Raw genomic sequence first — 16738 nt, forward strand, 5'->3', positions numbered from 1 at the left:
GGGGTGGGGGGAGGTGGTAGGGAGGGGGAGGCTATAGGGGGGTGAGGAGGGGAGGTGGTAGGGAGGGGGAGGCTATAGGAGGGTGGGGGGGGGGTGGTAGGGAGGGGGAGGCTATAGGGGGGTGAGGGGAGGTGGTAGGGAGGGGGAGGCTATAGGGGGGTGGGGGGGGGTGGTAGGGAGGGGGAGGCTATAGGGGGGTGGGGGGAGGTGGTAGGGAGGCGGAGGCTATAGGGGGGGGGGGAGGTGGTAGGGAGGGGGAGGCTATAGGGGGGTGGGGGGAGGTGGTAGGGAGGTGGAGGCTATAGGGGGGTGGGGGGAGGTGGTAGGGAGGGGGAGGCTATAGGGGGGTGGGGGGAGGTGGTAGGGAGGGGGAGGCTATAGGGGGGTGGGGGGAGGTAGTAGGGAGGGGGAGGCTATAGGGGGGTGAGGAGGGGAGGTGGTAGGGAGGGGGGCCCCTCTACACATCCAGGCCCAGGGCCCCATTTTTTCATGATCCGTCTATGTATAAAATGTAGACACAAACATATATTTGTCATTTCTCAAGAAGTTGGCAATTTGGAATAGGCCTAGGCTTTCAAACTGATTTCCACGTAAAGTAAGTAACTGATTTCCAAGTAAAGATTTGATTTTGGTAGCCTATATCTTTAATTATATACTAGCCTATGTATTAGTTGTTTAGGATTCACACTTGCTTTGACAATGTAGCCTGTAAGCTTTCAAAGCCAATAAAGCACCTTTGAATTTAAATGAGCGAGAGAGGGAGAGAGGAGCTGGGGGCGGGGTTGAGGTGACCAAACACATGAGAGACAGACAAACCCCAACTACATTAGTGACAGCACGTGCTCTACAAAGACACCAACGAAAAAAGCTTTGTGATGTCATTGCGAAGGCCATTGGAGAGACAGGTATATTCTATTTCTACCCACTGTCAACAAGTCCCAACACAAGTTCAGTTCAGAATCTCTGACGAGCGGAGAAATGCGCTTCTGGTGTGAACAGCAACGTTCCTGTGCGCGCGTGAACTCTGCGCTACGCTGCGGAAAGCCTGTGTGAACATAGCGTTAGGCTATTTTAGGTTTCTTGTTGCACTACAAAAAGGTGAACAAAGATTGACCAGGTTGATGGAAAGTGCATGGGTAAGGCTCACGTGATGAATGAGAATCTTGGCAGAATATTCATCTTCAGCAACTCAACCCTCCCCCACAGTCATTGGCAAAGAAGATCATCTCTTTATGTTCCGCAATATTGAGGCTATGACTATGAATCCCAAGTATTTAATTTCATTATGTTTCCACATGAATGGTGCAGTCAGCTCTGGACTTCCCCCTGCAGACCTGCTGGGCCACGATGCCACTTGAAAGCCCTGTCGCTACAATATTTTAGTAGTAATGTAACACATTCATGATTGTACATTTTTGACCTAGCCACAAATTCTCCCGAACACAACTGTTCTTCTGTAATGTAATACATTCATAGATTAGGCTACACTTCTTTTGACCAAGCTTGTCATGCTACTTTTGCCATGCGTGGGAAGTGAAGGAGTGGTGGGAGTAGTTTAACCATTCATTTGTTTACAAAACTGCACAAGTCTCTTACTGCCATGTCATAGTGGAATTTATTGGTAACATACAGACACCCCCAGACATACAGGTAACATACTATTTTGACTAAAAGCATTGTCACAGTGCTATGGTTTCTCTTCTGTGTGGATTCTTCTATGTCTAAGTAAACTACTACTTTGACCATACGCTTTGTCACATTCTGTACATTGAAATGTTTTATCTCCTGTGTGGGTTCTTTCATGGATACCTAAATACCTCCGGCATCTAAAAGCTTTGTCACATTCCTCACACTGATATGGTTTCTCTCCTGTGTGGATTTTTTTATGTTGAAGTAAATGACTCTTTTGACTAAAGGCTTTGTCACATTCCAAACACTGATATGGCTTCTCTCCTGTGTGGGTTTTTCGATGTGTAACTAAACTACTCAGGTGACTAAAAGCTTTGTCACATTCCTCACACTGATATGGTTTCTCTCCTGTGTGGATTCTTCTATGTTGAATGAATGCATACCTTTTACGAAAAGCCCTGTTACATTCCTGGCACTGATATGGTTTCTCTCCTGTGTGGATTCTTCTATGTTGAATTAATGCACACTTTTGACGAAAAGCCCTGTTACATTCCTGGCACTGATATGGTTTCTCTCCTGTGTGGATTTTTTTATGTTGAAGTAAATGACTCTTTTGACCAAAGGCTTTGTCACATTCCCCACATTGATATGGCTTCTCTCCTGTGTGGATTCTTCGATGTTTAACTAAATCACTTTTTTGACAAAAAGCCTTGTCACATTCCTCACACTGATATGGTTTCTCTCCTGTGTGGATTCTTCGATGTTTAACTAAATTACCCCGTTCCTTAAAAGCTTTGCCACATTCCTCACACTGATATGGTTTATCTGCTGTCTTGTCCTCAGCCTCCCCAGAAGAAACATCTTCACTCTCACTTCCATAGCAGGAACTGGTAATAGGCCTGGTCCAGGGACTGGGGGTGGTCTTGGTCCTGAGGCTTGATTTACTAGGTGATTTCAGACCTCTGGTAGACTGAAGGCTGAGGCAGCGGGTCGTGAGTTGAGGAAGCAGCCCTCCTCTCTCCTCCTCTTCTGAACTCTGAGCTGTAGGACAGTCTGGAGTCACTGAAGTGGGCTGAGCATCACTGGCAGGTTCTGGTGCTCCATAGTCCTCTTTATCAGACTCTATTTTGATTTGTTCTTCAGTTGTGTTGGAGGATAAAGAGTCTCTTTCATTGTTCTCCACAGTTGGACTTTGGTAGAGAGGTGGGAGTTGAAGCTGCTCTCCCCCCTGACTGGACCACAGCTCCTGTTCCTCTTTAATCTGTGAGGGCTCTGGGAGAGAGAGCTGCTGGACATCTGGGGAAAATAGAAGATAAATATTAGGATAAAGCCTGCTTCATTATTACCTCATGTTTACCTAATCTTACACGGCAAATTATATCAGCAGATTCGGTGCAATGAAAACCTTGCTGCAATACACACTATAATGCAATATTGAGGGGGTAAAATTAGAATAATAATGAATATTTAAACAAACAAACAATTGACAAGTACGAGGGTTGCAAAATTCCCGGAATATTCAAAGTTGGAAACTTTCCATGGGAATTAACAGGAATTTATGGGAATTAACAGGAATTAATGGGAATTTGGATGTTATTTATACCAACTGTATTTACCTTGTCATAAACAGACATAAATATAAATATTTTGCTTTGTCATAAGCAAACATGCAGGCAAACATTTCTAATACAATTTTTGCTAATTCAATTTTTTGCTTAATCTATTTGTGAGTAGAACCTAAATGAATTCTACAGCCCTCTTAGTGTGTGAGTTACTTATGATCATATACAATGGTTCAGATCAAAAAGTTGACAAAACTAGCACTTTTGAGAAAGTCTGATAATTGCTCTACCATCGTTTTGGTCATACATATGTGGGTGGGCACCTTGAAAAATCATTCAAGCTTCGAGCTTCTTGTCTTTGAAATCGAGAGTTTAACATGTTTTTGAATGATTTTTCATGGTGCACACCCACATCCATTGTATGACCCAAACGGTGGTAGAGCAATTATCAACTTTCTCAAAAGTGCTAGTTTTGTCAACGTTTTGATCTGAACCATTGTATATGATCATAAGTAACCTTAAAACAGGGCTAAACATGATTTTCCCTTTTACTACTCCTTTAATTCGATTCGGCAAGATGGCGCTGATCAAAATGTTTCAGGAAGTAAATCGCAGCCTGGACCCTTGGTTCTAATCTATTAATACATCCATGGTTCTAATCTATTAATATACATCCATGGTTCTAATCTATTAATACATCCATGGTTCTAATCTATTAATACATCCATGGTTCTAATCTATTAATACATCCATGGTTCTAATCTATTAATACATCCATGGTTCTAATCTATTAATATACATCCATGGTTCTAATCTATTAATACATCCATGGTTCTAATCTATTAATACATCCATGGTTCTAATCTATTAATACATCCATGGTTCTAATCTATTAATACATCCATGGTTCTAATCTATTAATACATCCATGGTTCTAATCTATTAATACATCCATGGTTCTAATCTATTCATACATCCATGGTTCTAATCTATTAATACATCCATGGTTCTAATCTATTAATACATCCATGGTTCTAATCTATTAATACATCCATGGTTCTAATCTATTAATACATCCATGGTTCTAATCTATTCATACATCCATGGTTCTAATCTATTAATACATCCATGGTTCTAATCTATTAATACATCCATGGTTCTAATCTATTAAGACATCCATGGTTCTAATGAACTCGTGAACAGAGCAGCCGCATCCAATTCAAAATGGAGGCTCCAGGAGGAACTAGCCTATCCTAGCCTAGCTAGCACTAGACAACAGATAAGTAGCCTACAAACTACAAACTAGAACAGCTAGCTAACTTAGTTATAGAGAATATGGGAAAACTGAATTCAGAACATGAAACACTGACTCTTGACCACAGTAGATGAGTATAAATATAGAACCTATTCTCTGTAGCTTGATCTCGGGTTGATTGTCCATCATTCTTTGCAGTTGCGCGATTTTCTCCTTGGATCGACAGATTTCTTCTTGGCACTCTGAAAGCGTTTCTTCATACTGCCCACATATCTCCACAGCTGCCGCTGATAAACGCTGGTTCACAAAATCGACGAAGCGCTGTAGTTTGGACATTTTTACAGTTTAAAATGAGGGAAGGCCTAATTTGCACTACGCTAGCTACAGCAGTGAGCGTGAGCCTCACGAACGTCATGTCCGGTAGCGTTCTTACAAGGAATTTCAAAATAAAGGTCACGCAAAGACAATTGTACTTTTTCCTATTTAACATACAGTACATGTAAAATACGCATACTCTAGTTAGTAGTAGGCTAACACTTTCAGTCCAAAGGGAATCCGAATATGTGATTAACATTGGTAGGTTTATCGTCCACGTAAGTGTGGTAGCCAATACACTACAACACTCCATACAAAAGACATGGACCCAAATTAGGCTTTTCTACATTTTCAATAAAGATTTGAAAAGAAAAAGAGGCAAAAGTTCCTCACATTTCCAGTTTTTTAAAGAAAACAAACTGAGAACAACAGTGTTGCGGCGGAGGCTATAGGGGGGTGGGGGGGGGGGGTAGGGAGGGGGAGGCTATAGGGGGGTGGGGGGGGGGGCGGTGGTAGGGAGGGGGAGGCTATAGGGGGGGGAGGTGGTAGGGAGGGGGAGGCTATAGGGGGGTGGGGGGAGGTGGTAGGGAGGGGGAGGCTATAGGGGGGTGGGGGGGGGCGGTGGTAGGGAGGGGGAGGCTATAGGGGGGGGGGGGTGGTAGGGAGGGGGAGGCTATAGGGGGGTGGGGGGAGGTGGTAGGGAGGGGGAGGCTATAGGGGGGTGGGGGGGGGGTGGTAGGGAGGTGGAGGCTATAGGTGGGTGAGGAGGGGAGGTGGTAGGGAGGGGGAGGCTCTAGGGGGGTGGGGGGAGGTGGTAGGGAGGGGGAGGCTATAGGGGGGGGGTGGAGGTGGTAGGAAGGGGGAGGCTATAGGGGGGTGGGGGGGGTGGTAGGGAGGGGGAGGCTATAGGGGGGGGGGGAGGTGGTAGGGAGGGGGAGGCTATAGGGGGGTGGGGGGAGGTGGTAGGGAGGGGGAGGCTATAGGGGGGTGGGGGGAGGTGGTAGGGAGGGGGGCCCCTCTACACATCCAGGCCCAGGGCCCCATTTTCTCATGATCCGTCTATGTATAAAATGTAGACACAAACATATATTTGTCATTTCTCAAGTAGGTGGCCATTTGGAATAAGCCTAGGCTTTCACACTGATTTCCACGTCTATCTTTTTTCTGTCAAGTAAAGATTTGATTTTGGTAACCTATATCTTTAATTATATACTAGCCTATGTATTAGTTGTTTAGGATTCACACTTGCTTTGACAATGTAGCCTGTAAGCTTTCAAAGCCAATAAAGCACCTTTGAATTTAAATGAGAGAGAGAGGGAGAGAGGAGCTGGGGGCAGGGTTGAGGTGACCAAACACATGAGACAGACGAACCCCAACTACATTAGTGACATTTTTGAAGATTATCGACGACATCAAGTTAATCCTCGTAGTGGAAAAATACAGGGAGTTGTATGATCCCAGCACATGCTCTACAAAGACACCAACGAAAAAAGCTTTGTGATGTCATTGCGAAGGCCATTGGAGAGACAGGTATATTCTATCTCTACCCACTGTCAACAAGTCGCAACACAAGTTCAGTTCAGAATCTCTGACGAGCGGAGAAATGCGCTTCTGGTGTGAACAGCAACGCTCCTGTGCACGCGTGAACTCTTCGCTCCTGCGCTAGGCTGCGGAAAGCCTGTGTGAACATGGCGTTAGGCTATTTTAGGTTTCTTGTTGCACTACAAAAAGGTGAACGAAGATTGACCAGATTGATGGAAAGTGCATGGGTAAGGCTCACGTGATGAATGAGAATCTTGGCAGAATATTCATCTTCAGCACCTCAGCCCTCCCCCACAGTCATTGGCAAAGAAGATCATCTCTTTATGTTCCGCAATATTGAGGCTATGACTATGAATCCCAAGTATTTTATTTCATTATGTTTCCACATGAATGGTGCAGTCTGCTCTGGACTTCCCCCTGCAGACCTGCTGGGCCACGATGCCACTTGAAAGCCCTGTCACTACAATATTTTAGTAGTAATGTAACACATTCATGATTGTACATTTTTGACCTAGCCACAAATTCTCCCGAACACAACTGTTCTTCTGTAATGTAATACATTCATAGATTAGGCTACACTTCTTTTGACCAAGCTTGTCATGCTACTTTTGCCATGCGTGGGAAGTGAAGGAGTGGTGGGAGTAGTTTAACCATTCATTTGTTTACAAAACTGCACAAGTCTCTTACTGCCATGTCATAGTGGAATTTATTGGTAACATACAGACACCCCCAGACATACAGGTAACATACTATTTTGACTAAAAGCATTGTCACAGTGCTATGGTTTCTCTTCTGTGTGGATTCTTCTATGTCTAAGTAAACTACTACTTAGACCATACGCTTTGTCACATTCTGTACATTGAAATGGTTTATCTCCTGTGTGGGTTCTTTCATGGGTAACTAAATAACTCCGGTTACTAAAAGCTTTGTCACATTCCTCACACTGATATGGTTTCTCTCCTGTGTGGATTCTTCTATGTAGAATGAATGCATCCTTTTTACGAAAAGCCCTGTTACATTCCTGGCACTGATATGGTTTCTCTCCTGTGTGGATTTTTTTATGTTGAAGTAAATGAATCTTTTGACCAAAGGCTTTGTCACATTCCAAACACTGATATGGCTTCTCTCCTGTGTGGGTTCTTCTATGTGGAACTAAACTACTCAGGTGACGAAAAGCTTTGTCACATTCCTCACACTGATATGGTTTCTCTCCTGTGTGGATTCTTCTATGTTGAAGTAATGTACACATGTTACTAAAAGCCCTGTTACATTCCTGGCACTGATATGGTTTCTCTCCTGTGTGGATTCTTCTATGCTTGACTAAACTACTCCTTTGACTAAAAGCTTTGTCACATTCCTCACACTGATATGGTTTCTCTCCTGTGTGGATTCTTCTATGTTCAAGTAATCCACCCTTATGACGAAAAGCACTACTACATTCCTGGCACTGATATGGTTTTTTTCCTTTGTGGATTCTTCTATGTTTAAGTAAACTACTCAGGTCAGTAAAAGCTTTGTCACATTCCCCACATTGATATGGCTTCTCTCCTGTGTGGATTCTTCGATGTTTAACTAAATCACTTTTTTGACAAAAAGCCTTGTCACATTCCTCACACTGATATGGTTTCTCTCCTGTGTGGATTCTTCGATGTTTAACTAAATTACCCCGTTCCTTAAAAGCTTTGCCACATTCCTCACACTGATATGGTTTATCTGCTGTCTTGTCCTCAGCCTCCCCAGAAGAAACATCTTCACTCTCACTTCCATAGCAGGAACTGGTAATAGGCCTGGTCCAGGGACTGGGGGTGGTCTTGGTCCTGAGGCTTGATTTACTAGGTGATTTCAGACCTCTGGTAGACTGACGCCTGAGGCAGCGGGTCGTGAGTTGAGGAAGCAGCCCTCCTCTCTCCTCCTCTTCTGAACTCTGAGCTGTAGGACAGTCTGGAGTCACTGAAGTGGGCTGAGCATCACTGGCAGGTTCTGGTGCTCCATAGTCCTCTTTATCAGACTCTATTTTGATTTGTTCTTCAGTTGTGTTGGAGGATAAAGAGTCTCTTTCATTGTTCTCCACAGTTGGACTTTGGTAGAGAGGTGGGAGTTGAAGCTGCTCTCCCCCCTGACTGGACCACAGCTCCTGTTCCTCTTTAATCTGTGAGGGCTCTGGGAGAGAGAGCTGCTGGACATCTGGGGAAAATAGAAGATAAATATTAGGATAAAGCCTGCTTCATTATTACCTCATGTTTACCTAATCTTACACGGCAAATTATATCAGCAGATTCGGTGCAATGAAAACCTTGCTGCAATACACACTATAATGCAATATTGAGGGGGTAAAATTAGAATAATAATGAATATTTAAACAAACAAACAATTGACAAGTACGAGGGTTGCAAAATTCCCGGAATATTCAAAGTTGGAAACTTTCCATGGGAATTAACGGGAATTTATGGGAATTAACAGGAATTAATGGAAATTTGGATGTTATTTATACCAACTGTATTTACCTTGTCATAAACAGACATAAATATAAATATTTTGCTTTGTCATAAGCAAACATGCAGGCAAACATTTCTAATACAATTTTTGCTAATTCAATTTTTTGCTTAATCTATTTGTGAGTAGAACCTAAATGAATTCTACAGCCCTCTTAGTGTGTGAGTTACTTATGATCATATACAATGGTTCAGATCAAAAAGTTGACAAAACTAGCACTTTTGAGAAAGTCTGATAATTGCTCTACCATCGTTTTGGTCATACATATGTGGGTGGGCACCTTGAAAAATCATTCAAGCTTCGAGCTTCTTGTCTTTGAAATCGAGATTTTAACATGTTTTTGAATGATTTTTCAAGGTGCCCACCCACATCCATTGTATGACCCAAACGGTGGTAGAGCAATTATCAACTTTCTCAAAAGTGCTAGTTTTGACAACGTTTTGATCTGAACCATTGTATATGATCATAAGTAACCTTAAAACAGGGCTAAACATGATTTTCCCTTTTACTACTCCTTTAATTCGATTCGGCAAGATGGCGCTGATCAAAATGTTTCAGGAAGTAAATCGCAGCCTGGACCCTTGGTTCTAATCTATTAATACATCCATGGTTCTAATCTATTAATACATCCATGGTTCTAATCTATTAATACATCCATGGTTCTAATCTATTAATATACATCCATGGTTCTAATCTATTAATACATCCATGGTTCTAATCTATTAATACATCCATGGTTCTAATCTATTAATACATCCATGGTTCTAATCTATTAATACATCCATGGTTCTAATCTATTAATATACATCCATGGTTCTAATCTATTAATACATCCATGGTTCTAATCTATTAATACATCCATGGTTCTAATCTATTAATACATCCATGGTTCTAATCTATTAATACATCCATGGTTCTAATCTATTAATACATCCATGGTTCTAATCTATTAATACATCCATGGTTCTAATCTATTAATACATCCATGGTTCTAATGAACTCGTGAACAGAGCAGCCGCATCCAATTCAATATGGAGGCTCCAGGAGGAACTAGCCTATCCTAGCCTAGCTAGCACTAGCCAACAGAAGTAGCCTACAAACTACAAACCAGGACTGCTAGCTTAGTTATAGAGAATATGGGAAAACTGAATTCAGAACATGAAACAGTGACTCTTGACCACAGTAGATGAGTATAAATATAGAACCTATTCTCTGTAGCTTGATCTCGGGTTGATTGTCCATCATTCTTTGCAGTTGCGCGATTTTCTCCTTGGATCGACAGATTTCTTCTTGGCACTCTGAAAGCGTTTCTTCATACTGCCCACATATCTCCACAGCTGCCGCTGATAAACGCTGGTTCACAAAATCGACGAAGCGCTGTAGTTTGGACATTTTTACAGTTTAAAATGAGGGAAGGCCTAATGTGCACTACGCTAGCTACAGCAGTGAGCGTGAGCCTCACGAACGTCATGTCCGGTAGCGTTCTTACAAGGAATTTCAAAATAAAGGTCACGCAAAGACAATTGTACTTTTTCCTATTTAACATACAGTACATGTAAAATATGCATACTCTAGTAGTAGACTAACACTTTCAGTCCAAAGGGAATCCGAATATGTGATTAACATTGGTAGGTTTATCGTCCACGCAAGTGTGGTAGCCAATACACTACAACACTCCATACAAAAGTCATGGACCCAAATTAGGCTTTTCTACATTTTCAATAAAGATTTGAAAAGAAAAAGAGGCAAAAGTTCCTCACATTTCCAGTTTTTTAAAGAAAACAAACTGAGAACAACAGTGTTGCGGCGGAGGCTATAGGGGGGTGGGGGGGGGGGGGGTAGGGAGGGGGAGGCTATAGGGGGGTGGGGGGGTGGTAGGGAGGGGGAGGCTATAGGGGGGTGAGGAGGGGAGGTGGTAGGGAGGGGGAGGCTATAGGGGGGTGGGGGGAGGTGGTAGGGAGGGGGAGGCTATAGGGGGGTGGGGGGTGGTGGTAGGGAGGCGGAGGCTATAGGGGGGTGAGGGGAGGTGGTAGGGAGGGGGAGGCTATAGGGGGGTGGGGGGAGGTGGTAGGGAGGGGGAGGCTATAGGTGGGTGGGGGGGGGGGGGTAGGGAGGTGGAGGCTATAGGGGGGTGGGGGGAGGTGGTAGGGAGGGGGAGGCTATAGGGGGGTGGGGGGAGGTGGTAGGGAGGGGGAGGCTATAGGGGGGTGGGGGGAGGTGGTAGGGAGGGGGAGGCTATAGGGGGGTGGGGGGGGTAGGGAGGTGGAGGCTATAGGGGGGTGGGGGGAGGTGGTAGGGAGGTGGAGGCTATAGGGGGGTGGGGGGAGGTGGTAGGGAGGGGGAGGCTATAGGGGGGTGGGGGGAGGTGGTAGGGAGGGGGAGGCTATAGGGGGGTGGGGGGAGGTGGTAGGGAAGGGAGGCTATAGGGGGGTGAGGAGGGGAGGTGGTAGGGAGGGGGAGGCTATAGGGGGGTGAGGAGGGGAGGTGGTAGGGAGGGGGAGGCTATAGGGGGGTGGGGGGAGGTGGTAGGGAGGGGGAGGCTATAGGGGGGTGGGGGGGGGGGTGGTAGGGAGGGGGAGGCTATAGGGGGGTGGGGGGAGGTGGTAGGGAGGGGGGCCCCTCTACACGTCCAGGCCCAGAGCCCCATTTTTTCATGATCCGTCTATGTATAAAATGTAGACACAAACATATATTTGTCATTTCTCAAGAAGTTGGCAATTTGGAATAGGCCTAGGCTTTCAGACTGATTTCCACGTAAAGTAAGTAACTGATTTCCAAGTAAAGATTTGATTTTGGTAGCCTATATCTTTAATTATATACTAGCCTATGTATTAGTTGTTTAGGATTCACACTTGCTTTGACAATGTAGCCTGTAAGCTTTCAAAGCCAATAAAGCACCTTTGAATTTAAATGAGCGAGAGAGGGAGAGAGGAGCTGGGGGCGGGGTTGAGGTGACCAAACACATGAGAGACAGACGAACCCCAACTACATTAGTGACAGCACATGCTCTACAAAGACACCAACGAAAAAAGCTTTGTGATGTCATTGCGAAGGCCATTGGAGAGACAGGTATATTCTATTTCTACCCACTGTCAACAAGTCGCAACACAAGTTCAGTTCAGAATCTCTGACGAGCGGAGAAATGCGCTTCTGGTGTGAACAGCAACGCTCCTGTGCGCGCGTGAACTCTTCGCTCCTGCGCTACGCTGCGGAAAGCCTGTGTGAACATGGCGTTAGGCTATTTTAGGTTTCTTGTTACACTACAAAAAGGTGAACGAAGATTGACCAGATTGATGGAAAGTGCATGGGTAAGGCTCACGTGATGAATGAGAATCTTGGCAGAATATTCATCTTCAGCACCTCAGCCCTCCCCCACAGTCATTGGCAAAGAAGATCATCTCTTTATGTTCCGCAATATTGAGGCTATGACTATGAATCCCAAGTATTTAATTTAATTATGTTTCCACATGAATGGTGCAGTCTGCTCTGGACTTCCCCCTGCAGACCTGCTGCACCACGATGCCACTTGAAAGCCCTGTCACTACAATATTTTAGTAGTAATGTAACACATTCATGATTGTACATTTTTGACCTAGCCACAAATTCTCCCGAACACAACTGTTCTTCTGTAATGTAATACATTCATAGATTAGGCTACACTTCTTTTGACCAAGCTTGTCATGCTACTTTTGCCATGCGTGGGAAGTGAAGGAGTGGTGGGAGTAGTTTAGCCATTCATTTGTTTACAAAACTGCACAAGTCTCTTACTGCCATGTCATAGTGGAATTTATTGGTAACATACAGACACCCCCAGACATACAGGTAACATACTATTTTGACTAAAAGCATTGTCACAGTGCTATGGTTTCTCTTCTGTGTGGATTCTTCTATGTCTAAGTAAACTACTACTTTGACCATACGCTTTGTCACATTCTGTACATTGAAATGTTTTATCTCCTGTGTGGGTTCTTTCATGGATAACTAAATAACTCCGGTTACTAAAAGCTTTGTCACATTCCTCACACTGATATGGTTTCTCTCCTGTGTGGATTCTTCTATGTTGAATGAATGCATACCTTTTACGAAAAGCCCTGTTACATTCCTGGCACTGATATGGTTTCTCTCCTGTGTGAATTCTTCTATGTAGAATTAATGCACCCTTTTTACGAAAAGCCCTGTTACATTCCTGGCACTGATATGGTTTCTCTCCTGTGTGGATTTTTTTATGTTGAAGTAAATGACTCTTGACTAAAGGCTTTGTCACATTCCAAACACTGATATGGCTTCTCTCCTGTGTGGATTCTTCTATGTAGAATTAATGCACCCTTTTTACGAAAAGCCCTGTCACATTCCTCACACTGATATGGTTTCTCTCCTGTGTGGATTCTTCTATGTAGAATTAATGCACCCTTTTTACGAAAAGCCCTGTTACATTCATGGCACTGATATGGTTTCTCTCCTGTGTGGATTTTTTTCATGTTGAAGTAAATGACTCTTTTGACTAAAGGCTTTGTCACATTCCAAACACTGATATGGCTTCTCTCCTGTGTGGGTTCTTCGATGGTGAACTAAAGTACTCAGGTTACTAAAAGCTTTGTCACATTCCTCACACTGATATGGTTTCTCTCCTGTGTGGATTCTTCTATGTTGAAGTAATGTACACGTTTTACTAAAAGCCCTGTTACATTCCTGGCACTGATATGGTTTCTCTCCTGTGTGGATTCTTCTATGTGTAACTAAACTACTCCTTTGACTAAAAGCTTTGTCACATTCCTCACACTGATATGGTTTCTCTCCTGTGTGGATTCTTCTATGTAGAATTAATGCACCCTTTTTACGAAAAGCCCTGTTACATTCCTGGCACTGATATGGTTTCTCTCCTGTGTGGATTTTTTTATGTTGACGTAAATTACTCTTTTGTCCAAAGGCTTTGTCACATTCCTCACACTGATATGGTTTCTCTCCTGTGTGGATTCTTCGATGTTTAACTAAAGCACCTTTATCACTAAAAGCCTTGTCACATTCCTCACACTGATATGGTTTCTCTCCTGTGTGGATTCTTCTATGTTGAACTAAACTACTCAGGCGACTAAATGCTTTGTCACATTCCCCACACTGATATGGCTTCTCTCCTGTGTGGATTCTTCCATGTTGAACTAAACTACTCAGGCGACTAAAAGCTTTGTCACATTCTCCACACTGATATGGTTTCTCTGCTGTCTTGCCCTCAACCTCCCCAGAAGAAACATCTTCACTCTCACTTCCAGAGCAGGAACTGGTAATAGGCCTGGTCCAGGGACTGGGGGTGGTCTTGGTCCTGAGGCTTGATTTACTAGGTGATTTCAGAACTCTGGTAGACTGAAGGCTGAGGCAGCGGGTCGTGAGTTGAGGAAGCAGCCCTCCTCTCTCCTCCTCTTCTGAACTCTGAGCTGTAGGACAGTCTGGACTTACAGAAGTGGGCTGAGCATCACTGGCAGGTTCTGGTGCTCCATAGTCCTCTTTATCAGACTCTATTTTGATTTGTTCTTCAGTTGTGTTGGAGGATAAAGAGTCTCTTTCATTGTTCTCCACAGTTGGACTTTGGTAGAGAGGTGGGAGTTGAAGCTGCTCTCCCCCCTGACTGGACCACAGCTCCTGTTCCCCTTTAATCTGTGGGGGCTCTGGGAGAGAGAGCTGCTGGACATCTGGGGAAAATAGAAGATAAATATTAGGATAAAGCCTGCTTCATTATTACCTCATGTTTACCTAATCTTACACGGCAAATTATATCAGCAGATTCGGTGCAATGAACACCTTGCTGCAATACACACTATAATGCAATATTGAGGGGGTAAAATTAGAATAATAATGAATATTTAAACAAACAAACAATTGACAAGTACGAGGGTTGCAAAATTCCCGGAATATTCAAAGTTGGAAACTTTCCATGGGAATTAACGGGAATTTATGGGAATTAACAGGAATTAACGGGAATTTGGATGTTATTTATACCAACTGTATTTACCTTGTCATAAACAGACATAAATATAAATATTTTGCTTTGTCATAAGCAAACATGCAGGCAAACATTTCTAATACAATTTTTGCTAATTCAATTTTTTGCTTAATCTATTTGTGAGTAGAACCTAAATGAATTCTACAGCCCTCTTAGTGTGTGAGTTACTTATGATCATATACAATGGTTCAGATCAAAAAGTTGACAAAACTAGCACTTTTGAGAAAGTCTGATAATTGCCCTACCATCGTTTTGGTCATACATATGTGGGTGGGCACCTTGAAAAATCATTCAAGCTTCGAGCTTCTTGTCTTTGAAATCGAGATTTTAACATGTTTTTGAATGATTTTTTCAAGGTGCCCACCCACATCCATTGTATGACCCAAACGGTGGTAGAGCAATTATCAACTTTCTCAAAAGTGCTAGTTTTGTCAACTTTTTGATCTGAACCATTGTATATGATCATAAGTAACCTTAAAACAGGCTAAACATGATTTCCCCTTTACTACTCCTTTAATTCGATTCGGCAAGATGGCGCTGATCAAAATGTTTCAGGAAGTAAATCGCAGCCTGGACCCTTGGTTCTAATCTATTAATACATCCATGGTTCTAATCTATTAATACATCCATGGTTCTAATCTATTAATACATCCATGGTTCTAATCAATTAATACATCCATGGTTCTAATCTATTAATACATCCATGGTTCTAATCTATTAATACATCCATGGTCATGGTTCTAATCTATTAATACATCCATGGTTCTAATCTATTAATACATCCATGGTTCTAATCTATTAATACATCCATGGTTCTAATCTATTAATACATCCATGGTTCTAATCTATTAATACATCCATGGTTCTAATCTATTAATACATCCATGGTTCTAATGAACTCGTGAACAGAGCAGCCGCATCCAATTCAAAATGGAGGCTCCAGGAGGAACTAGACTATCCTAGCCTAGCTAGCACTAGACAACAGATACGTACCAACTAGGACTAGCTTAGTTATAGAGAATATGGGAAAACTGAATTCAGAACATGAAACAGTGACTCTTGACCACAGTAGATGAGTATAAATATAGAACCTGTTCTCTGTAGCTTGATCTCGGGTTGATTGTCCATCATTCTTTGAAGTTGCGCGATTTTCTCCTTGGATCGACAGATTTCTTCTTGGCACTCTGAAAGCGTTTCTTCATACTGCCCACATATCTCCACAGCTGCCGCTGATAAACGCTGGTTCACAAAATCGACGAAGCGCTGTAGTTTGGACATTTTTACAGTTTAAAATGAGGGAAGGCCTAATGTGCACTACGCTAGCTACAGCAGTGAGCGTGAGCCTCACGAACGTCATGTCCGGTAGCGTTCTTACAAGGAATTTCAAAATAAAGGTCACGCAAAGACAATTGTACTTTTTCCTATTTAACATACAGTACATGTAAAATACGCATACTCTAGTTAGTAGTAGGCTAACACTTTCTGTCCAAAGGGAATCCGAATATGTGATTAACATTGGTAGGTTTATCGTCCACGCAAGTGTGGTAGCCAATACACTACAACACTCCATACAAAAGACATGGACCCAAATTAGTCCGACGGACCGGACCCGGACCCCAAAGGCTGGCTCTGGGGACATGGAACGTGACCTCGCTGGGGGGGAAGGAGCCGGAGCTTGTGAGGGAGGTGGAGCGATACCAATTTGGAGGTTTGTTCTCACCGAACACCATTTCTAGTTCAGGATTTCCAGAGTAAAAAGGAGTCAAGAACAGGAGTTACTTAGAAACATTTTTATTTTTTCCTCCTTGTGAGGAAATATTTTACATTTTTCCCCTTATACAAAAACGCGTACGTACTGTATTCGTAACATTGACACATTCTGCATTGTAATATTGTTTTGACACAAGGAAGTTAGAAAAACAACAAAATAAGACATTGAAAATAAAG

General features: G+C 43.1%; 4 protein-coding genes across 4 annotated transcripts in view; all 4 read right to left on the minus strand.

Moving 5' to 3' along the window:
* Positions 1 to 1654: 1654 nt before the first annotated feature.
* On the minus strand, positions 1655 to 4807 carry LOC311327210 (uncharacterized protein). The gene is made up of 2 exons (XM_084460245.1): positions 4596 to 4807; positions 1655 to 2925 (listed from the first exon to the last, which is right to left on the minus strand). The coding sequence occupies exons 1-2, from the start codon at positions 4780 to 4782 to the stop codon at positions 1688 to 1690; spliced, it is 1425 nt and encodes a 474-aa protein (XP_084316371.1). The 5' UTR covers positions 4783 to 4807; the 3' UTR covers positions 1655 to 1687.
* A 1528-nt stretch (positions 4808 to 6335) lies between these two features.
* On the minus strand, positions 6336 to 10209 carry LOC311327251 (uncharacterized protein; the record flags this gene model as incomplete). Its single annotated transcript, XM_084460285.1, has 3 exons — positions 10002 to 10209; positions 7735 to 8487; positions 6336 to 6349 (listed from the first exon to the last, which is right to left on the minus strand). The coding sequence occupies exons 1-3, from the start codon at positions 10186 to 10188 to the stop codon at positions 6336 to 6338; spliced, it is 954 nt and encodes a 317-aa protein (XP_084316411.1). The 5' UTR covers positions 10189 to 10209.
* A 2375-nt stretch (positions 10210 to 12584) lies between these two features.
* On the minus strand, positions 12585 to 16082 carry LOC311327357 (uncharacterized protein). Its single transcript, XM_084460395.1, has 2 exons — positions 15883 to 16082; positions 12585 to 14480 (listed from the first exon to the last, which is right to left on the minus strand). Exons 1-2 carry the CDS (start codon positions 16067 to 16069, stop codon positions 13231 to 13233), a joined length of 1437 nt encoding a protein of 478 aa, XP_084316521.1. The 5' UTR covers positions 16070 to 16082; the 3' UTR covers positions 12585 to 13230.
* Positions 16083 to 16626: 544 nt separating this feature from the next.
* The window catches only part of parn (poly(A)-specific ribonuclease (deadenylation nuclease)), a 15304-nt gene continuing 15192 nt past the window's right edge, over positions 16627 to 16738 (minus strand). Inside the window, exon 26 of the mRNA XM_084460335.1 lies at positions 16627 to 16738. This exon is cut by the window's right edge and continues 650 nt beyond it. The gene's annotated coding sequence lies outside the window, so the exon portion shown is untranslated.

Source organism: Borostomias antarcticus, assembly GCF_949987555.1.
Source record: "Borostomias antarcticus genome assembly, chromosome: 31".
Taxonomy (NCBI): domain Eukaryota; kingdom Metazoa; phylum Chordata; class Actinopteri; order Stomiiformes; family Stomiidae; genus Borostomias; species Borostomias antarcticus.